Genomic DNA, 24,769 nt, shown 5'->3' on the forward strand with positions numbered 1-24,769 from the left:
GAGTCGTCAAAAGTTAATTTTGTCAGAAGAAATGCGGATATCCTTAAGGGCTGCCCCCTATCATACAACGGTAAATATTCTCTAAAATGTATGGGAATGACTTATGAGTAAAATATACTACTCTAGGGGACAGTATTCTTCCAATAATAAACTTGTTTGAAGAAAAAGGCAAGCCTTGTTAGGCATTTCACTTGATTATAACAAGAATCCTTGCCAAAGCAAGATATACGGGTTTATCCTTAATCAGGAGGGATATACTTTTACTGAATATTACTGAAAGTACTTCGTTTTCAATATAGAGTGACTATGCATCAATATTCTAATGCAGTATTTCGTTATACCCAAGTTTTAAAGGGGGGTTCTATTCAAATGAGGCAAATTTATTACCTAAATTTTTGACTTTGTTTTGCTTTCGTTGCATAATTCGTACATAAATTGGATTTCAATACGAATGATTGACTAAGTTTACTCCAAACACATAAAACATAATATGTATAATAAACACATAAACACTTGATATCATGCATAAAACGGAAAAATGGAGGTTGAAAAAAATGTTGTAGGGGGTTCAATTCAAGTGAGCCGGCAGTGTATTTTAAAATAACAGGAATATAGATTTAATAAAAAACTTAATAAAGGATGCAATTCAATGATTTACATCTCGCATTCACTCTTAAAATCATAGTGGTGTAGAGTATAAAATGGTCGGCCCCGTTCGACTATAGCTAATAAATAAAAAAATAATAACAAGTTAAAAAGCTTTAAGTTCGGCCGGGCCGATATAACCCATCTTCGAACTTGATCTAAGTTCAGACCAAAAACACATGTGTACGAAATTTCAGCCCTGTAGCTCAACTCATTCGGAAGATAGCGTGATTACAACAGACGGACAGACGGACAGATATACTTTATAGGGTCGCAAATGATTATTTCGATGAGTTACAAACGGAATGACAAACTTAATATACCCTCCATATTATGGTGGAGGGATTAAAAACTATGTTATGACCAGAAAATGTAGATAAAGACATTAAAACGTCTGAAATCAGCTGGTACCATCATATGCGAGCTATACCAAACCCATTGTTGGTGGTATAGCTTCTGGACTACACCAAATGCCAAATTACAGAAAATTGGGTCGAAAAATATAGAAAAAAATCAAGATTACTGAAATCGGGTGGTACCGCTATATGGGGACTGTATGAAAAAATATTGGTTTTATAAAGTTTTAGATCGACTGGTCAACTGCGATTGTATTAAACATGAGTTACTACATCCTAAGAGTAATAGAAAATTACGTATAACATCATGAGACTCTCTCTTAAAAAAAACTTTTATGATCCTTCCTTCCTTTTCTTCATAGAAGAATGTTTTTTATAGGGCGGTTACTAAACAACGTTTTTATAGTTCTATTGTTATCTCACTACCTTAACGGGTAGTAAAGTGTATTACGGGGATGTACCTCTACTTATCAGTTTTAAAAATTTGAAAGAGAACTTTTATTGGCTTATTTTGAAGTACAGGTAGTGTAGAGTATGCCATAGAAAATTCAAGTCGATCAGAGCAAAATTGGCTGAGATATGAGCATTGGAAGGGAACAATTTATTGTGTATGTAGTATAGAAACTTTAAACGCGTTTTTCTCGAAATGGCATTTTTAAAGTCGGTGCAACGATAGCTCGAAAACGAATTGGCCGATCTTCGCATGGCTTGGTGAGCTTATTAATATATAACAAGCTTGCCTTTAAGCGAGACATATTTTTTTAATTTTTGACCGATTTTTTGACAAAAAAATAGTCTACACCTTTTTCAGATGTAATTCGAATTATTTTAATTGTAATTCGAGAATTCTATTTGTAATTCGTAACATTTCATTTGTAATTCGAGAATTCCATTTGTAATTCGAATTATTCCATTTGTAATTCGAATTATTCCATTTGTAATTCGAAATATTCCATTTGTAATTCGAATTATTCCGTTTGAAATTTGAATCATTCCATTTGTAATTCGAATTATTTGGCGAGCCGGTAGAGTTAGAATTCTGAAATTTGGAATGAGGGTCACTGATGGAATATAGGATAAACGTACCGAACGGTTTTTAAAAATTCGGCAAGTACTAAAATGTAAAAAATTTGGCACCATTTAATATTATCTGAACGAACAGAGCTAGAAGCTTGAAATTTGGTATGAGAATCAAGATTGAGAAGTTGGGTTGATACAAGGATACATTTGTACGAAAAGTACTGAATGGTACTAAATTTGGTACAATAGGGATTTGGGTGAACGGATCGAGCTGGAAACCTGAAATTTGGAATTGAGATTACAGTTGGAGTGTAGGATTGGGGAAGTTTCGGAAATTCGTACTTAATTGTATGAAAAGTACTAGTTTCGTACTTATGTGTACGAACAGTACTAAATGGTACTAAATTTAGTGCAATTTGGATTTGGGTGAACGGATAAAGCTTGATTCCTCAAATTTGGACTGAGGGTGAGGAAAAGGTTTTTGGAAAAGTACTAAATGGTACTAAATTTAGTACAATTTGGATTTGGGTGAACGGATAGAGCTGGAATCCTTAAATTTGGAATTGAGATTACAGTTGGAGTGTAGGATTGGGGAAGTTTCGGAAATGCGTACTTAATTGTATGAAAAGTACTAAATGGTACTAAAATTTGTTACAATTTCGATTTGGATGAACGGATAGAACTGGAATCCTGAAATTTGGAATTAAGATTATTTTTGGTCTGTAGAATTGAGGTAGTTTTGGAAATTCGTTCTTATGGGTACGGAAAGCACTAAGTGGTACTAAATTTGGTACAACTAGGATTTGGGTGAACGAATAGAGCTGGAATACTGAAGTTTTGAATTAAGGCTACTGTTGGAGTGTGGTATTGCGGACGTTTTGGAAATTCGTACTTATGCGTATTCGAGTGAACAGATAGAGCTGGACTCCTGAAATTCGGAATTAAGTGTATGACTGAGGGAGTTGTGAAAATGCATACTTTGGTACAATTTGGGTTTTAGTAAAAGGATAGAGTTGGAATCAAGATTACTGTTGGAGTGTAGGATTGAGCAAGTTTTGGAAATTCGTACTTATGGGTAAGAGAAGTACTAAATAGTGCTAAATATGTCACAATATGAATTTGGGGTGAACGGATAGAGCTGGAATCCTGCAATTTGAAATTGTGATTATTGAAGGTCTGTTGGATTGAGGAAGGAAAATTCGTACTTATGGGTACGAAAGTTCTAAATTGTTCTAAATTTAGTACAATTTGGATTTGGTTTAACGGATAGGGCTGGAGTCCTGAAATTCGGAATTAAGATTACTGTTAAAGTGAAGGATTGAGGTAGTTTTCGAAAATCTTACTTATGGGTACGAAGAATACGAAATGGAACTAATTTTGGTACAATTTGGAATTGCACGAACGGATACAGCTTGAATCTTGAGATTTGGAATTACGATTACTGTTATTATTTTGTATTAATGCCAGTGTGTGATTGAGATATGTCGTCGAAATACGTACCATAAGTATACGAAATGTACTTAATGGTACTCAATTTGTTGTTGGGTGTAGGGACAGTGCTGGAATCTGTATTATTTGGATTTATTTTTTAAATCAAACTAAAGGTGTAAAGGGGTACTAAAATAAAAATAAGTATTGATTAAAATTGGTATTAGTCCAACACAATTTGCAGTGTTCGCCATTTCCATATTAAATATTGTTTATTTGTGTTTTATATCCTTTCCGCATACGAAGCGGCGGGCACTTTGCTAGTAAACTTTATAAAGTATTGGATTTAATATGTATTCCTTCAGACATGAAATATACATTACCTGAATGTTTAGATCCGTTCTCTCCTAATACGGTACATAACTCTGCAATTTCGATTGAACTTAAATTATACATTTTTTATGAAGTATAATTCTAACAAAAGCTTAAATTGTTTTGATTATAAGCATGCTAATTTTGTTGCTCTCAAAAGCGATGTAATAAATTATATGCACGTTAGAACGACAGACCTGCTTTTTTGACAAAAATATAACTTGCGTCAGAAAGAATTTATTTTCTTAAATAAATTTTTGTACAAACAATACATGATACATACTCGTAATCAATTGAACTTAAATCATAAATTTTTTATGAAGTATAAATCTAACAACAGCTTGAATTATTTTGATTATAAGCATACTAATTTTGTTGCTCTCAAAAACGATCTAATAAATTATATGAACGTTAGAACGACAGACCTGCTTTTTTTGGCAAAAATATAACTTGCGCCAGAAAGAATTTATTTTCTTAAATAAATTTTTGTACAAACAATACATGCTACCTATTGAAAGCCAAACACCAGATCATGATATAATTAGAGGAATAAGCAGTATCAAAAACTCTAGTTCCTCGGACGTTGATGATTTCCTCCTAAAATAATATTTAATAATTCCTTTTCCGAAGGTGTGTTTGAAGACTACTTTTATTCATCCATTGTTTAAGAAAGGTTTCCTCGTATCGCTCGATTTCAGAATAAACTGTTGTGTCAAAAGTTTTTGAGAACATAATTCATGAAAAATTTAACTTTATTTTAATTTCTCCACAACACGGTTTTTAGTGATCGATCCACGACCTCAGATCTTACTGTTTTTGTTGATAACTGATTATTGCTTTATGATTTGGCTAACAAGTTGAGACAATCCATACGAACTTTTCAAAAACATTCGACTCAGTTTCCCATGGTTTATTACTCGGCATTCACAACAATTGCTATGTATAGCTTGCATCTTATTTAAATAAAAGAAAATGCATTGTTAAAATTGGTGAGTTGGAATCTGCATGGTTTTACTATTCCAAATTTTCATGAACGATATTGCTGGTTGTTTAAATCACTCGCAATTTTTATTATATGCAGATGATTTAACCATCTTCCTTAAAATTAATTCAATAACGAATTCTATGAACTTGCAATCCGATTTGAAAAACGTAGAATTATGGTGTCTTCGTCATAAGTTAAAACTTAATTTTGAAAAGTCTTCTCATATATCTTCAATCGATTAAGAGATCCATTACAGTTAACATTTACACTTGGTGATCATGTCTAAGGGACGGCAGCTGGTCCCTTAGTACAAATGGCAAGCAGAGGCTTAGAAAGCTGGAATGGTTGCATTTGAAAAACAGTTGGCGTTGTGGGATCCACATCTACGGCTTCTGTACAGCGGAAAGCGGATGTCTGCTTGGATCAAGCGATTCGCTATACAAACGTGCTCGCTAGAACAGGTGGGACAGCACCTGCAAGTTGGCAGCCCCAACATCGTCATGGGGTACAGAGGGCCAATCACTCTCTTACCCGAAACTTAATCGATTACTAAAACTTCAAATAATACTGAAAACAACACCAAAATAACGATGACGACCTTAAGCACACGGAAACGGATAAGAATCGCTCAATGGAATGTAAGGACGCTTCGGAAACCATCAAGGCTAGCACAATTAGAAGCTCAAATTGCTAAGTTCAAACTGGATATCACAGGTATCAGTGAAATGCGATGGAACGAAAGTAGCGAACTAATAACTGAAGAAGGAAATCTGGCTATATACTGCGGTAAGGAGTCTAGAGGCGAAAGCGGGGTCGGATTAGTAATCTCAAAACAAAATCGAACATCTCTCATCTCCTGGCGTGCCATATCAGATCGCATAATCACTGCAAGATTCCGGAGCAACATAAAACAAGTAAAAAAGTATCAGTCGGCTTTGCCGACAGAGATATACCCTCAGCTTGTGTATATTGAAACAATTTTTCCCCAAAAACGTATGTATTTAGGGCGTTTTAAAAATTTTGGGCGTTTGAACCGACAAAAATGTTGATTAGGATTACAGATCAAAAGTTTTGCGGAGGAGATACTAAAAGGAATGGATCGACATTGACCTTTATGGAAGTGGATCTCCAGCCACCACATATGGTGCCTATGGGGTTTTTACACCCTTCGGGCTGTTTTTTCAAGAAGTATGGACTTGCCCCTGAATACAACTTTTACCATCGTAATTGAGGCAGCGAATGCAAGTTGCTTTAACAAAAATAAAAGTGATTCGATATCAGGACTTAAAGTGAACTTATCCGAAATTTTGAGTGGGAGGTACCGGATGGAGTAGACAAATATAGTTCATATTTGAACCTGATCTATATCAGGAAGATATATTAGGATGTGTAAAGTATGGACCAATTCGGCCACTCCCTTCAAGAGTTATCGTACGAACAATTTTTCCGAACATTTGTAAACTTTTGTGGGGGAGGTACCTGAAGGAGTGGACCGATATGGCTTATCTTCGAACTTAAACTATGTTTGGACAGAATATTACTAAGGCTAAATGTTGGACCGAATCGGCAGATCCGTTCTAGAAGTTTCTTGCGCTTCAACCACCTCACACGGTGTCATAGGGGTTTTTTGCAACGTTCATGCTGTTTGCTCAGGAAGTATGGACTTGCCCCTAATGAAACTTGTACCGTCATATTGGGGGCGGTGAATACAAGTTGCTAAAACAAAAATCAAAGCGATTCGAGAGATGACCCTAAACTTAACTTTTCCGAAATTTTGTGTGGGAGGTACCCGAAGGAGTGGACCGATCGAGTCCATATTGAAACCTTATCTATGTCTGGTATACTTTTCAAGATGTGCAAAGTATGGACCAAATCGGTTACTCCCTTCAAGAGTTATCGTGCGCACAAATTTTCCGAACATTTTCGAACTTTTGTGTGGGAGGTACCCGAAGGAGTGGACCGATGTAGCTCATCTTCGAACTTAAACTAAGTTTGGGCAAAATATTACGAAAGCCGAAATTGGAACCGAATCGGTTCATCCGTTCGAGAGTTATCGTGCGCTCCAGCCAGCAGGACAGACAGACAGACGGACGGACATGGCTAGATCGACTCCAAATTGTCTGAAACACATTTCGTCCAAACATACTTGGGGTCTAAAACCATTATTTCGATGAGGCACATTTTCATCGTATCAAAGTGTATATGAGGAAAAGTCAAAATTTGTTAGTTTCCATGAAGCCAAGGTTTGCACTATTATAATACGCGAACTATTGTAGTTTACCAGTTACTATGACAATTGCTGGATTAATTTAGATGTTTTTGCACAAAGCTCAAAAATTTAGCAAACAAAATTTATTTACGTGGTAGTTACGACCGTGTAAAGGAAAAAACATAGGTAAAAACACGTTAAAGCTAAACAGGTTTTTTATATTGCTATTCGATTTCTGATTAAACCATTCAACTGACGGACATCTGTCCAAAGTAAAAGTAGGAGAATACAAAATGAAGATTACAATTCTAATGTATCACTTTCCAAAATTTCCACTGCATCCACCTTTTATGGATGCTGACATTTTGAAGCCGGATTTTAGGAACTCGCAATTTCGCATAATCTGATATGTATATTGAGTATGTAGCCCACACAGCAGCAGAGTAATCTACTGCCAAAGGCCAAAATTTAGTGCGATATTTTTTCTAAAAAACCTATTTTTTGGGTACAGTATTTAAAATATCGTTTTGAGTGTGCAGGTACCCCGCGATATTTTAGTTTTTCGACGATCCGGATCATATGAATCACAGATCGTAAAAATCCATCTACTAGAACGGCGGAAATGGCTACTGCAAAAATTGAATAATTTGCGAAAAATGCTTTTCAAAATACCGCTGACTAATTCGCGTTTTATGTGGATCGTTTCCATTTCAATGAAGAAAGTGAATCATCACTCGCGTTTGTGCGAAAACAGCGGGGAGCTGTATCCGATTTATCCAAAAAATACTGTGTGATGCTACATCCACGGTTATTGATGGATTTAATTGAAATATGTTTAGATCGATGTATTTTTTCACGGTTGATAGTGAAATCGGATGCGCATAAAAAGTGTATGCACTTTGTGCAAAATATAAGCGTTATACAGTTTGTTGTACACTAAACTGCATACGATGCTACATCTTAGCGGCCAAAGTAAATTCTGGCAAATGTGTACAAATTAAAAGAGAAGAATTCGCTGTATTGGTAAACCGCATGCGCATCAAATGATTTTGAGGATTTCACGATTTACACGCATTTCAAAATGAACATTACCCGATACAATTTTATTTCAAGATTATACCCCATTTAAAGGAACTCAACATTTATTTGATATCCATATCTTCTGCTAGATGTTAGCGTGTTTTCGAGAAGTGATTAGAATAAAAAATGTGATGTATTGCGTGAAATTTAACTAAAATAGAAGAAAAACTCCGACCTATTTTTCTTACATTTTGTTCAACTAACTCACAAAATAAATTTTAATAAATATTTTCTCTTACAAAAATTTTATAAATTTCCTCAATATAGTTTTTGTTTTTTTTATACCCTACACCACTATGTGGGGAGGGTATTATAAGTTGGTTTTGGCCAAAAAGTTTGTAACGCATCGAAATAACGGTCGTAGACCCATACTTATATATACCAAAATGAATGTCTCGACGAGCTGAGTCGATCTGGCCATGTGTGTCCGTCCGTCAGTCCGTCCGTCCGTCTGTCCATCTAAACCTTGTAATCACGCTACAGGTCGCAATTTTGATCGGATCGTCACGAAATTTTGGATATTGATGGGGGTCGGATAATATTTAGGGGTCGGAAAGGGCAAAAAATTTAGGTGGGTAAAAAGACAACGTTTTTTTCCAAAGCGAATATCTCAGCTTCTATATGGGGTATACCAAAAGCAAAACCTGAAAATAAAAGTAGTAAATATCACCTTTCTAATGATGTAAATTTAGTGCTCGTAGGTGATCAAACAACGAAGATATCACAATAGTAGCAAATAAAACCCCAATTTTCATTTTTGCGATTTTAATTATATTGACAAATATCACAGCTTTGGTTGAAAATTTTCCAAAAAATTGTCCAAAGCCTGACTATAAAAGTAAAAGATCCCGCCTTTACAATGATGCAAACTAGGTCGGCGTAGGTAACCAAATAACGGAGATAACGCAATAGTCGGTAATACATCCCATTTTTCTATTTTTTTGGAAATCACGCTACAGGTCGCAATTTTGATGGAATCGTCACGAAAATTTGAGGGTTAATGGGGATCTCACACATGAAGAAGCCTACTGATTTTGATGATAGTCGGATAATATTAAGGGGTCGGAATGGGCAAACACTTGTTTGGAGAAAGGTCAACGTTTTATTTCAAAGCCAATATCTCTGTTTCTTTAAGAGGTATATCAAAAGCAAAACCTGGCAAGGAAAGTAGAAAATATCACCTTTACAACGATGTAAAGTAGGTGTCGTAGGTGGTCAAATAGCAGAGATATGGCAATAGTCGATAATGCATCCCATTTTCCGATTTTTTTGTAATCACGCCACAGGTCGCAATTTTGATCGGATCGTCACGAAATTTTAGAGGTTAATGGGGGTCCCACAGAGGAAGAAGCGTACTGATTTTAATAATGGTCGGATAATATTAAGGGGTCGGAATGGGCAAAAACTTATTTGGAGAAAATGTCTACGTTTTATTTCAAAGCCAATATCTCTGATTCCTTAAGAGGTAAGCAAAACCTGGAAGGAAAAAATAAAATATCACTTTTACAACGATGTAAAGTAGGTTGTCGTAGCTGCTCAAACAACTGAGATATCGCAATAGTCGATAATGCATCCCATTTTCCGATTTGTTTGTAATCACGATACAGGTCGCAATTTTGTCGTCACGAACTTTTTGGGAGTTGATGCGGGTCCCACGGAGGAAGAAGCCTATTGATTTTGGTGATAGTTGGATAATATTTAGGGGTCGGAATGGGGAAAAACTCATTTGGAGACAAATTCAAAGTGTTATTCCTTGTGAATATATTGGCTTCTAGTAGGGGTATTCCAACTGAAAAGTTTGTCTATGGAAGATGACAATATTACCTTTACATTGGTGTAAAGCAGGTTGTCGAAGGTGGTCAAACAAGGGAGATACCACAATAGTCGGTAATGCATCCAATTCTTCCATTTTTTGCAATCAAGCTACAGGTCGTAATTTTGTTCGGATGATCACGAAATTTGGGTTGCTTATGGGGGTCCCAGAGAGAAAGAGGCATATAATTTTTGGTGGTAGTCGGATTATATTCCCTAAAAGAAATGTTTACCAGTGAAAAGATTTTGCACAGGGGTAGTGGTGTAGGGTATCACATGGTCGGCTCCGTCCCGACTATAGCCTTTGCTCACTTGTTTGCTATAATATGCAAACCGCTAAACGGATTTGTATAGTTTTGGTTTCATTTGAATCTTCGCGATGTTTAGATTACGTACATATTTTTTATATATTTTTTAGATGCATAAACAGCTTGAATTTTATTAGAACTAGCTGTAAAATACCAATTGTTTTGAATGCTTTCCGAATTTCCGCGAAAATTTACAACTTTTTCACTAAAGTTATGGGGCCTCAGTAAACATATAGGTTGTAGGGAGCCCCTAATTAAGAGAGTTTCTCAATATAATGATTATAGTCTTTTAAAGATTTTTTTCTTTTTATCAAAATTGAAACCGCCATAACTTTTGCGCGCAACAACCAAAATTAGTATCTTGAACAGATTTAAGAATGGGATTTTTTTCCAAATCTATGTACCAAAAATCTTTCATGTAGCTTTAAAAAAAATTTTATTTTTTTTTATGAAAAACTAAAGGCTGAGGGTATGTCTCCATCATACAATGTTACGCTCCTACAGAGGATGCTGACTCCTCAATAAAAGACGAGTTCTACAACCAACTGATCGCAACACTGCGAAACGTCCCTAATCGCGACATTATTGTGCTCATCGGAGACTTTAATGCAAAAATCGGAACCGAAAATAAGGGCATTACGCACGTAATAGGAAAACACGGCCTAGGCTTAAAGAACAACAACGGTGATCGCCTAATAGATCTCTGCCAAACCTTCGACCTCATTATAGGTGGGTCTATATTTCCCCACAAAAACATACACAAATACACGTGGACATCCCCAAATAATCAAACCCGTAATCAAATCGATCATTTATGCATCAGTCGTAAATGGAGATGCTCGTTACAGGACGTGCGCACAAAGCGAGGAGCAGATATGGACACATACCACGAACTTTTAGTTTCACTACTAAAATAAAGCTTCGTCGAAATTATAAAGAATAATCGAAAAAGATAGAGAGGCAACTCGATGTGAAGGTACTCAACAACAATATTCAGAAGAGAGAGACGGTCAGTGAACTCTTGGAAACATGTCCACCCACCAACAACAAACCATGGGAGGAAACAGTGAACGTGCTGAAAACAATTTCTGGAAAGGAAATGGGATACAGACAAAAAGAAGCAAGAAAGATCTGGGTATCTGACAACACCTGGAAATTAATACAGGAAAGGAATACCTTAAAGGAAAAACTACTCGGAGACGCCAATACCAACCAGGAATACAAAATAAAAGCAAAGGCAGTAAAAAAGCAGCCAGAACCGATAAAAGAAAATATCTTGAAAACATAGCCATAGAAGCTGAGGCTGCAGCAGGAGCGAACGATGCCAGGAAAGTCCACCAGGTAATAGGCCGACTATGCAACAACAACTTACGAGCCAGTCGAGGGCTAAAAGATCTCAACGGCGAAATAATCACGAATCCGGAGGATCAAATCCATCTATGGAACACTTCGAACGTATAAGCAATATTGAGCAAGACAACAATCATAATTCCTATATTCATTTGAATACGAATACCCGCATTAACGAGTCGATAGCTGTACATATACCTACCGTAGAAGAGATAAGAGGCGCCATATTAAAACTGAAGCGCAATAAATCACCAGAAGAAGACGGCATACCGCCCGAACTACTCCAAACAAATCCCACCGCATCAGCAAAAATCTTAGAACCGTATATGAAAGAAGTGTGGATAAACGAGCAATTCCCAACTACAAGGAGCCATCATAAAACTGCCAAAGAAAAATGATTTAACTATATGCGACAACTGGAGAGGAATCACTATATTAAACACTATTTACAAAATAATGTCCATTCTTCTAAATGATAGATTGCTAAGTATAGAGAAATCTCTGCGTGACGAACAAGCATGGTTTCGACCAAACCGAACTGCTTGCAAACTAACACACTACGTATAATAATAGAGCAATCTATAGAATGGAAAACACCACTATATCTCATTTATTGATTTCAAAAAAGTTTTCGACTTAATAAACCGTGAAGCTATGTGGACAACAAAGGTGTGCCACAAAAAATAATCAATATAATCAAGGCAATATACGAGAGCACCACCCTCACTGTTCGTCACTGCGGCCTTATGAATGAACACTTCCATACGAACGCGGCAGTTAAACAATGTTACCCCCTTTCCCCCTTCTATTTGCAGCAGTTTTGGATGAGATTATGGTAAATGTATGTTCCAAAAAAAGAGGTATTAACAGGACCTTTGACCGACACTTGGAAGATCTTGATTATGCCGACGATATATGCTTACTGTCACACAACTTTAATCTAATGCAGAGCAAATTAGACGACTTAGTAAAAATTGCAAAAACTGTGGGTCTAGAAATTAACACAACAAAAACATACGCGATGCCAATAAATAATACCAACTCAAACAGCTTCATGATTGACAACAATCCTATAAAATACGAAAAAAGCTTCTGCTACCTCGGTAGCATCATGTCTGCAGACGGTGGAGTAAACGACGATGTTGAAAATCGGATAAAGAAAGCAAGAGCAGCATTCGGTCGCATCGCATGAGAAGAACGTGGAAATCAGCACACATTTCAAAGAACACGAAAATTCGGCTAATGACCAAAACCGTGGCACACAAATTACAAACATTTGTAAACAAATGTTTGCGCATTATATTAAAAGTGTTCTGGCCAAACACCATATCAAACGACGAACTCTTAAGACAGACAAAGGAAGATCCAATACTGCAACAAATTACAAGACGAAAGTGGACATGGATTGGCCATACATTGCGCAAACCAATTAACAGCATCACCAGAACAGCCTTGGAGTGGAACCCACAGGGAAACCGTCGACCCGGACGTCCAAAAAATACTTGGAGGAGAACCATAAAGACTGAATTAAACCAGATAAATCTTTCGATAAAATAAAATTAATATGTCAAGATAGATTAAGATGGAAATGTATTATAGAAGCCCTATGTTCCCAAGTGGAATAATAAAGGAAAAAAATCATGTCTTTTAAGGCGTAGATGAGAATGATGTCTCGGAATTACTTTCGACCATAAACTTAGTTTTGTTCAGCGCATTGATAAATTATACCAATTTCAGCTTTTATAAAACGTAACTGTCTTCACTTTATTAACCCTTATACCCTAAGGCTACCCAGCAAAAACTATCCTTACTAAATAATGGGTATTTATAGTCCTTTTTGGTAGTCGTAACTACTTACAAAACCCCCTATTAACCCATTACTTCAACTGAATTACTAGTTGTTCTATGACCACTAGAATAACTAGTTACTCTGTAACCACTAGAAGTTGAAAAATAAGCCAAAAATTATATTTTTAAACAGTTTGAGGTGGAATTTGTTTTTAATTTCAACACACTTCATATTTTTTATTTTATTTCGCTATTTGCTGGATTTCATCATGCGAACATCTTATTTGTAGCCGAACACACTACATACTCGGTCACGCGTACGAACATTAAGGGTTGTTAAATTTTATTCCAAAAAAACCTCGCATGTCGACGGTGAGCGTTGAACACACAACCCTAGGATTTGTAGTCGGAAACACGACCTGTGCCACCGTACTCATAAATTAGTAAGGAGTTACATAATGAATAACGGATCCGAATTTTTGCTCGGCATTGTACACATCGTACGTTAGATCAAAGATTGAATATAAATCTTTCATATGGAGTCCTTCTTCAAAGAATATGCTCTAATACGCACTGTCAAATTTAAATTTTAAACGACCTTTATCGAATTATGAATCTCGCTGTCTTTTTATCAATTTAGAAACGAAAGAATTCAGAAGGAAATCTCATTCTATGCTATTCGTGTTTGATTTAATAAATTCTTATATTAGCTGTGTTCCAGAACCTGCAAAATAGTACTATTTAGTACTATTTTTACAATTTTTTGATAAAATGCGTTCCCGTACAACAAAAATTGGCAAAATTTTCTATTCTCTTTAAAGAAAAATGGCTCGGAATGGCTTTCTCTTCTACTATTTTCTACTACACAAATTTGGGTGTGTAGAAAGTTGTAAATTCGTCAAACAATATATTTGACATTTGTTGAAAGGAAAAAAAATAATAATTGAAGAAATATTTTGACTACGAAATAATCAAATTCTGTATTTAACAACGAAATAACACTTCAAGGCAATTAGAGATGCAGTGATAACTACAATCCGCGGTGTTACGTATTAAAATTCGCAGGAATTTGTCATTAATTAACAGTATTTTTGAAGTTTGACGAATCAATTCAATCATGTTTTTCAACTTTAAAAAGTTTATGGTGAATGCTTTGTAATACGAAATCTTCCACAAGTGCAGCATCCACAAGCCGTTACGTGAAATACAAAAATACGTGATCATTAACGTAGCCCTTCGAGGTTTGGACATTTTAGGAAAATGTGTATCTGAAGTACCACTGTCCAGATTTATTCTTAACTCTTAGTAGAAATATCGCTTCTAATGGCCTAGAGAGATGTCCTGAATAGACGCTTCCTAGAGAGCAATGTTGTAAGAAGTTTTTAAATCTCGTAAGATCTATAAGGTGTGCAAGATGGAAGAACCTATCGTTGCTCTATCATGTACCGACTGGAATGTCTGTTTGCAAGGAAACGCAAGATGGTGTTCGCTATAGAGCCAAATGTGTCATTATCAATTTTAATGTATTTTAAATTTTCTTTAAATACTTTATATTTTGTTTCACAATGTAATTACATTTTATAAATCAGATGAACATCATCATACATTTAGCAAAGAAACGCAGGTTTTCATAAAAATGTTGTTTTTTATTTTAAATAAAAAAGGAAAAGCTTGACCAGCAGAATGCCGTTTGCAAACATTGGGTTTTCCTGCAGATTAGTCGTTACTGAGGTCATTGATGGTTTAACACTAAATTTCGATCTCTTGCCTGGAGAGATTTTAATCTTAAAATTTCGTACTACATACAGCTGTATAAGTGATCAGAGGAATGCGTAAAATCGGCGTTGGTTCCTGTAGTTAATTTGCAAGTGTCCTTTCATGCTAAACAATTAAAATAAAACAAATACTTAAAAATTGATCTTTGTTGTTATGTTTTTGCATGACATCTGCCATTTTTTATATGACACATTTAAACATTTTCACAGTTTTTCCGTTCCCATACTTTTTGAAGATATATCTGCTCTGAGAGCAATTTTGACAGTTTGCTCTTTTACTACTTTTGCCATTAGAAAAGTACTGGAACAAAGCTATTGATTGTTCATGTCTCGTAGGAAAAATTTATTTTATTATTCCATGCCCTAATCATAATGTTTTTCATATTGATTGCCCAGGAATAATTACGTTAATAATAGCCCCAATTATAGGGCATTAAAATTTTTAATATGCCTAATAGATATATACATATTCTGTGAACCTTGCTTGTTTTAAACCTCTTGTTCTATACGATCAATTCTTAATGTCTATATTTTTCTTTTATTTTTTTCAGATTGGCCAATAACGCCCAGCGCGATATAATTGACGCAAAACTCGCAATACTTCTAGGGCAAGGACATACATTTTTATCACGTCAACGGCAATCAGGCCCGCGTAACCATTCTTCTACAATAAAAATTAAATAATATTTTTATGCATATATAAACTGTACAAGCATATATAAATATATTTTAACATATGATTTTTGTCTGCAATTAAATGAAAATAATAATTGAAAAATAGGCGGTTTTCATTAAACGCTTTCCAATTCTAAATTTATCAAAAATATTTTTTTTCTCCTTGTCCTCTTCCTTAAAATACAACTATGTACTTCGTACAAAATAGCTCTGTCTCTTTACTCATTTAATAATATTTACTCAGTTAATTCTTTTCAGAAATAACACGAACAAAAACATTGGGGCCTGTTAAAGTTCAAAAGGACTTATCTATTTTATTTGTTAGGAATAGTATACTACGTGAATTAGGCACATTTGCGCTTTTGGCCGAAAGAATTAGTGAAATATCTGAGAAGAGAGGTTGACTGTTTGCCCGCTAAAGTTTAGTTAAAACTGCGTTTAGTCAGTGTATTATACTACATAACAGTAGAACAAATGAACTTCGCTCACGGACTCCGTCAAATTAACAATACTAACAAACATTATTTGTTTACGAAATAAGTAAAAGCTTTACGAGCGAACAAACAATAAATATACCAGACACCAATTCTATAAACCCTTGTGTTTTTATTTCCTTTTTTTTCGTTTATTTTCACGGCTAAATCGCATCGAGCCAAACAACAACAAAGCCACACTTTGTTTGGATACTTCACATTCTAAAATACAGTCCACCCAACATTTGGTGTCCCACCTAGAATTCTGCTTTCGCAGCTACACATTTGATCCAACCGGATTAAACATTTGGTCCATTTGTACAGAATAATAATGAGTAAGGATTTCATAATTTCATCGTGCTTTTACTGTAATATTCTCTTCTGAAATTTTCAATAATAATACTCTTTTTATTTTGTTGTGATTAGTGATTTTTACAAAAAACAACAGTGTTTGTTATTCAGTAGTCAATTCCATGCCACACAAAAAGAATAAAAGAAATTTACAATAACAACATACCCAACACTGTAATGCGGTTGTGTGTAGTTACAACAACAGCAAGATCACTTATCAGTTCTGTAGGTTCGTTGATTTTGCTTCGATCATTAACAACTATGCTACAAAAGTTGAATAAAATATATTCAAGCAGCCTGATGGAAAAATTCTATCGTGTTGGGGTCCATGGATGACGAAAATACCTTTGGTTCCTTTTGGTCACTTCGTTTTTTTGTTCTATAACGGTAAGTGTAGTGAAAAAGGGGGTTTCTAAGATTTTTAACCTTAAACGGACATAACTTCTATTTTCCACAACGAATTTCCTTTTGTTTTCTTTTCTTATAAAGTGGCAAATAATATCTTTCGAACAAGCCGTTATGTTTTGAAATCGGTTAACAAATGATTAACTTATAGTGGTTGAAGTGCGGAAAAATCTAATCAAAAAACGGGAAAATGCTTTTCCTTGTGCTCCAGGCTGCATACAAGAAACCAAACAGTATAATTATTTATTTTTAAATGAAATTAAGTTAGCTTTCGAAAACCGGAAAAACTAATGAAATCGGTTGAAAATAAATAAGTTATATAATTTTTTGTGTTTTTACTTTTGGGGTTTTTATGGAAGTCCGTCCCTCAGTCCGTCTGTGCTAATCACTCTAGCATCCACATAAATTGAAATAGGACGCTAAAATTTTGGAAAGATGGGTATTTTGTATGCAGGCACATCTTATTCGAAGATGGCCTATATCGGTCCACGTTTTGGTATAGCCCCCATATAACGATTTCAGGTATTATGACGATTTTAGCTACATTTTCAGACCAAATTTGCTGTAATTTGGCATTTGGTGTTCAAGCAACTTCTCCACTAAAAATTATGGACATAGATTCACGTTTTGTTCTAGCTCCTATATAACGGTACTGCCTGTGAGGTTCTTGTTGGAATTTTGTTTTTAACAAATTTTCCTTTGCGCGTGCCTCCGCTGTTTTTTGTTTGTTTTGTTTATTGTTGAAGATTCAATCTCATTTGATTGCTTGAGTGGAGTATTCCCCCATGGGCTCAACTTCATTTATTACTCTCTATTACAGAGAGTAATGTTTTTCAAGACGAACTGACAGTGTTGCAAAATTTTACTGATCGCTACCAATATCATGATTTCATCCCAGGGAAGGGAATAATCAATTGGCTTCTCAGTTTTTGAAAAAAAAAACACAAAAAAATGCATAACTTATCTATTTTTTAACCGATTTCATTGGTTACTCCGGGTTTCGAAAGCTTACTTAATTCCATTTTTGGTGAAAATAAATAATTATAATGTTTGGTATCTTCTAAACCACTATAACTTAGCCATTTGCTAACCGATTTCAAAACTTAATGTCCCTTAAAAAAAGAAAAACAGTAGAAATCCGTTGTGAAAAATAAAAGTTTTGACCGTTTCAATTTGAAAATCTTAGAAACCCCGTTATTTCACTACCTTTACCGTTATAAAACAAAAAAACGAAGTGACCCAAAGGTATCTTCGTTATCCATGGACCCCACGCGATAGAATGTTTGCATCAGAATCCTTGAATAGAATATTTTTCGTGTAGCACAGTGTAATCAGTGAGGCCCATACCTAAATACGTTCGTATTCCCAAACATGTGTGGTGAAAAAAGTAGAACACTTGTATTCTTATGAATACTACAGAAATACGTCGAGCGTATTTTATTTAACGTGGAAGAAATTCAACTCTGAGAGAACGTATGTATGTGTTTTCTATTTTGGAAACAAAGGAAAATTATTTGTGTCTACGAATGAAAAATGGTGTAATATGTTTTAATCGCGGGTTTGTGTTTTAAATGGGAATTCGGTCATAGCGTATTTGGGTAATACGGACGCCCCAAGAGCGCTTTTTGGTAAGAGGGTTAATTATGCTAGTAAGTAGCGTTGAATATTAGGTATGGGCGTAACCACATTAACGGTATATTAAGCGCTTCGTAAAAAACCAAAACTATTTTTATAAAATATAATTTTGCAAATAATTAATAAAATTAACTGTGCTTTCGTTTAAATAAAATTTATTACACCTTTTCAGATGTAATTCGAATTATTTTAATTGTAATTCGAGTATCCTATTTGTAATTCGTAACATTTCAATTGTAATTCGAGAATTCCACTTGTAATTCGAATTATTCCAATTGTAATTAGAAATTTTCCATTTGTAATTCGAAATATTCCATTTGTAATTCGCATTATTCCATTTGTAATTCGAATTATTCCGTTTGTAATTCGAATTATTTTATATGTAATTCGAATTTTTTCATTTGTAATTGGAAAAAACAGGTATAAATCAATTCAAACAAGTAAAAACGTGTTTTATACCCTCCACCATAAAATATTCTGAATTAAAATGGAGTAATTATTTCCTTTCCTGTCCATAAGGACAAAGGAGAAGATATTCCGTGACCACATAAACCTAAATAAGGTAAAAAAATCATAAAAAATGTATTCAATGGGTCAGGAACCTTATATGGGGCTAAATCAAAGTATGGACCTATGTTTTTGGTGAAGTTTTGTGACCACTGGAAAACTCAAATGTCGAATTGCAGATACTTGGATAAAAAATTGTAGCTAAAATCCAAAAATCGGGAGATACAGTTATATGGGGGCTCTACCAACACATGTATCTATGTGGACAGTTTTTCGAATTACAGATAGTTGGGTCAAAAATACCGAAAATGGGGAGGCACCGTTATATGGGGCTATACCAAAACATCGACCTACGTTGACAATTTAAAAAGGGGGGTAGGTATACAAAAACTTGGACCTATGCTGACAGTTTTTGGTGGAGATGCTGTGTGACCACTGTGAACCTCAAATGTCGACTTACAAATACAGTATTTCCCTCTTATATGCACCCCGGATATAATCATTCCCCGGTTAATAGCACAGAAATTTGTGCAAATGATATTTTTTGTTCAAAATACATTGACATTATTTCGACATATGCATTCCGCTTATATGCATTCCCCTCTTATAAACACTTGAAATTTTGTCATCATTCTTTTATTTGGGCTTAAAAAATTAGTTTTTATGCACCGGCTCAAAATAATTTGGATGATAATAACATTTTTCATCGACTTTAAATATGGCAAGCATATACGTGAAAGGATAGTAAGTGGAGAAAGACTAGTCAAGAAATCTCAATATAAAACGCAAAATGAGCAGGCAGTCTTCGAAATGCGTTCATTTGGAGCTGGTCTTTCAGGCAATATGTTTTTAGAGAAACCTGAACTAATTGCAATAAAAATAAATAAGCCATTTACTCCATCTATTGGTTGGCTATGGCGGTGGCTAAAAGGCAACAAATTATTGACTAATTTAGAAAATCAATGAATATTGTTGACATTTAAAAGGCATGTTTTTTGTATTTACATAAAATGTGATTTTTGAAGAGCAACCTACAACCAACAATGTTATGGAGATCCAAGGAAGTCAGAGAAGTTATGTCGTAGAATAATGAATCAGATGAGAACGATTGTGCAGAAAATTAAATTTCCAAAATTTCCTGCCAATAAATTGCTTCATGAAATAGAAAACATAGAGCAATTCTATTTTGGACAATGCAAGGCAAAAATAACGGAATTTTTATACCCTCCACCATAGTATGAAAGGTATATTAACTTTATTTTCCGTTTGTAACTCATTGAAATAATCATTTGCAACACTATAAAGTATAAATATTCTTTAGCAGGGTGAAATTCGGATTCGATCTATCATGTCCTTTTCTCCATCTGTGGTAATCACAATATCATCCACAAAAATATAGATAGAATACTGAAATTTCGGAAAGATGAGTCTTTTGTTTGCAGTTCGAGTTTTGGTATAGCCCCCATATAACCGTACCGTCCGATTTCAGGTTTTTTGAGGTTTTCATCTACATTTTCTTTTTTGGTTCATTAAAAACATTTTCAGACCAAATTAGCTACGATTTGACATTTATGGTTCTTAGTGGTCAAAAAACGTATCTATCCAAAATTGTGGACATAAGCATTGTTTTGGTATAGCCCCAAATAATGTTACCGCCCGATTTCAAGTATTTTCAAACTTTTAGCTGACCGAATCAGCTAAAATTAGGTATTTGGAGTTCTCAGTGGTCAAAAGCCTTTCTGCCTGAAATTGTGGATATTTGAAGTTTTGTAACAACAAGAAAACTAATTATTCTATATTATTTCATGGTTCGGTCCGGCCGAACTTAACGCTTTTTTACTTGTTTAAGAATAAAAATAATTAAGATTCTTCTCTTTTTAAATAAACGTAACTTCTATTGATATCCGAGCCTAGGACTAAACAAAGAAGTGGGATATTTTCTTATGAATGAAATGGTTTTCTTTTTTGGTTGATTAAAAACGAATAAATTGCAATTTTAATTAGAATTATATGCACCGATAGTGCTTATAAACGGGATTTCGATATATGATGACATATAGGGTATAAAAATATTTTGAATTTGTTTTGTTTCGAATTTCAAATAGAATAATTCGAACTACCAATGAAATAATTTGAATTTAAAACGGAATACTTCGAATTACAAATGGTGTTGGCGTGATACCAGTGTTTGCGAAACCCAAAAAAGAAAGAAAATAAAAAACAATTTGTGTATGTAATTTTGTTGTATGTTTATTTTCAAATCTTTGTTGTAAAGTTTAAGGGTATCGAACTTATATATTTGCCGCCCACCTTGACGCGCTATCTGTTGGGCAGCAGGGTTAGACTAATTCGGGAGCAAACTTAAACTAGAGTTAGGTTAGGTTAGGTTGATAAGAGGGGTGATCCTAGATCACCACATGCCCATGTGGACATACACTTAAGCCATAAGTAGGCCTGTTGTGCGCTCTATTTTTTTTTTTTTTGTGTTATGGAGGATTATCTTTTTTTGACTTAGTCTAGGATCTCTGTCCTATTTACATAGTCTCTGATCTTTTTGAACTCGATTGTCCTAATTTGATCGAGTCCTGGTATAATGTCATTCCCTAGTAACTGGGTTCTCAGATTTGTGAAGGCTTGACAATGGCAGAGGTAATGTTCCAACGTTTCGTCGTCCTCTCCGCATGCTCTGCATTCACTGTTTTCTGCACAACCTATTTTGTGCTGATGCGCTTTTAGACCTAGGTGACCTGTAAGGATTCCTGTCAGTCTACTAATATCTTTTTTACTTAGTAAAAGTAATTCTTTTGTTTTGTCCTCGTCTGGGTTTCCCCATAGGATTTTTGTGTTTTTTCCTTCTCTTCACTACTCCAGAGGGATACATGTGCATTTTTTGCCCATGTCTTTAGTTCTAGTCGCGTAGCTTTAAACGGCTTAGCGTTTTCTAGACTTACCGTGGGTTGCTCCTTGGCTTGTTTTGCCAAGGAGTTTGCTATTTCATTACCCCTAATCCCGGTATGCCCTGGTACCCATATAATGTTTACCTTACCGTGTTGGGAGTAATTATTTATAGATTTAATACATTCCAAGACAGTTCTAGATTTCACTGTCTTGGTTGATATAGCTCTAATGGCTGCTTTGCTATCCGTAAGGATATTTACAGTGGTAGGCCTTGTGTGAGTATCAAACCAAAGCAGACACTCTGTTATCGCCCGGAGTTCTGCCTGCAGGATCGTGTTATGATCCGGCAGACGGAGGGAGATTTCCGTTTCAGGTTCCATTATATAAAGACCCAGTCCGGTTCTCCCCCCTAGCACAGCCCCATCTGTAAACCCACAGCTTCCAGCGGGAATCTGTGCTAGAGCTCCCCCGATACACATGTCTCTGTCAGGTATTGACACTTCACACAAGGCTACTTCACTAGTTTCAGGTATACGGTCCGATACTACCTGATTTATAGATTCACCCGTTGTGACCTTTAATATGTTTTGGTGGTATGTTTGGTGGCTCTTTTCGATCCACTCGCTCATCGACTTTAGCCTTACAGCTGCGATGGCTGCCTCATACCTTACCTGAATATCTATTGGGTGTAGAAACAAAATTGTTTCTAGAGCCCTAGTCGGCGTGGTCCTCATTGCTCCGCTAATGCTTAGGCAGCATGTTCTTTGGACCTTTTGCAATATTTCCACATTGCATTTTTTGTCCATGGCTGTCCACCATACCACAGACGCGTACGTTAGAATTGGTCTAATTACGCTTCTGTATAGCCAGTGTATCATCCTAGGATTGAACCCCCATTTTGAGCCTATCGCCCTTCTGCAGGTTGACCAACATATTTGGGCCTTGTTAGCCCTTTCTTGTATATGGTCTTTCCATTTAAGTTTCCTATCCAGAATTACTCCTAGATATTTAACTGTACAGGAGATATTTATTGTCTTATCTAGAAAAACTGGTTCCTCGTAGTGTCCCATTTTCGTTTTTCTAGTGAATAGACATAATTCTGTTTTTTCCGGGTTGACGTTCAGACCTCTCGGCCTGGCCCAGTTAAAAGCAATTTTTAGAGCCGTTTCTGCTCTTCGACAGAGTTGATTCGGATTCTTTCCCCTCAGAAGTATTATAACGTCGTCTGCGTAGCAGACTGGGTCAAATCCTTCTTCGGTTAGGGTCCTCAAGAGACTGTTTATGGTGGTAACCCACAACAGAGGTGAAAGTATCCCTCCCTGTGGCGTTCCTTGTCCAACTTTGTCTCTTATTTTCACGTCGTATAGCCCGCAGCTTATCCATCTATTCCTTAGCATGTGGTTTATCCAGTTCCTTAAGGCCCTGTCTACCTGAAACTCGTCTAAGGAGTGGATAAGTGTCTCGGTGCTTACGTTATTAAAAGCGCCTTCGATGTCGATGCATACAGCAAGTGTGTACATTTTCATTTCGAAGGTTCTTTCTATGTGGTGTACTACCTCATGCAATGCGGTTTCCACTGATCAGCCTTTAACGTATGCATGTTATTTGAATTTAAGCATATCGTTGGGGATCTTACTCTTTATCATGGTGTCGACTGTCCGTTCCATTGTTTTGAGTAAGAATGAAGTTAAACTTATCGGTCGATAAGATTTTGGTGTTGCATAGCTTGCCTTGCCAGGTTTGGGTATAAAGACTACCCTTGCTTCCTGCCAGGCTATAGGAGTGTATGCAAATTTTAAGCATGCATTGAAGATCCCGACCAGTTTGGACGCAATAAAGTCCACTTCCCTCTGTAGTAAAGCCGGGAAGATCTGATCTGGTCCAGCTGCTTTATATGGTGAAAAGCTTAATATGGCTTGTTGGACCATTACGCTGTCGATCTTTGGTGCCTCTTCCGATGAGTTAATACATTCCGTCGATGCCTCAGTGTTAACCATGGTATTCTGCGGAAGTGCGTTTTCATCAGAAGGCCTAGAGTTTCTTCTGTTGTTTCAATCCTTTTCCATCGACCAATTGCTCGGTCTGTGTATGGGTTTTAGATAGAAACTTTTTAATCTTTGAAACGTCATTTACACTATCCACCTGTTCGCAGAAAAGCTTCCAGGTGTTTCGTTTGGCGTTTCTTGTTATTTTGTTGTATTCCTTTAATTTTGCCTGATAGTTGTCCCAGAATACAGCTGCTTTTTCACGTTTGGCCCTATTATAAAGTCTGCGGACCTCCTTGCCTTTATTTCGAATTTCCCCTGTCATCCAGGGTTTTTCGTAGGCGAATTTCCTCTCTCGAAGGGGACAACTTTCCTCGAAAGACTTTACTAGTGCCTCAGTTAACTTTAGGACATCTCTCTCTATGTCCTCCTTACTTAGGCATTCCTCATCTGGTTGCCCAAGTCTTTCTTTTACTCGTTTTCCGAACTTTGTCCAATTTGTTTTGGATTTGTTTCGGAAGGTTATCGGGTTAGGCGATGGCCTAGCTATTTTAAATCTAATATACTTATGGTCTGAGAAGGAGTGTTCCTCCAGGACCCTCCACTCGTGTACCTCGTTTATTAAATTTTCTGAACATATCGTTATATCTAGTACTTCCTCCCTAAGTCTATTAACAAAGGTTGGCGTATTCCCGGTGTTAAGTGTAATCAG

General features: G+C 35.8%; 1 protein-coding gene across 1 annotated transcript in view; it reads left to right on the plus strand.

Moving 5' to 3' along the window:
- hook (hook microtubule tethering protein) overlaps positions 1 to 15,906 on the plus strand; it is a 500,473-nt gene extending 484,567 nt beyond the window's left edge. Inside the window, exon 11 of the mRNA XM_073968623.1 lies at positions 15,680 to 15,906. Coding sequence (XP_073824724.1) covers positions 15,680 to 15,812 — 133 coding nt within the window. The 3' untranslated portion in view covers positions 15,813 to 15,906. The remainder of the gene's footprint in view (positions 1 to 15,679) is intronic.
- Positions 15,907 to 24,769: the final 8,863 nt, after the last annotated feature.

Source organism: Musca autumnalis, unplaced genomic scaffold (genome assembly GCF_047663935.1).
Source record: "Musca autumnalis isolate F117 unplaced genomic scaffold, ASM4766393v1 scaffold_2, whole genome shotgun sequence".
Taxonomy (NCBI): Eukaryota; Metazoa; Arthropoda; class Insecta; order Diptera; family Muscidae; genus Musca; species Musca autumnalis.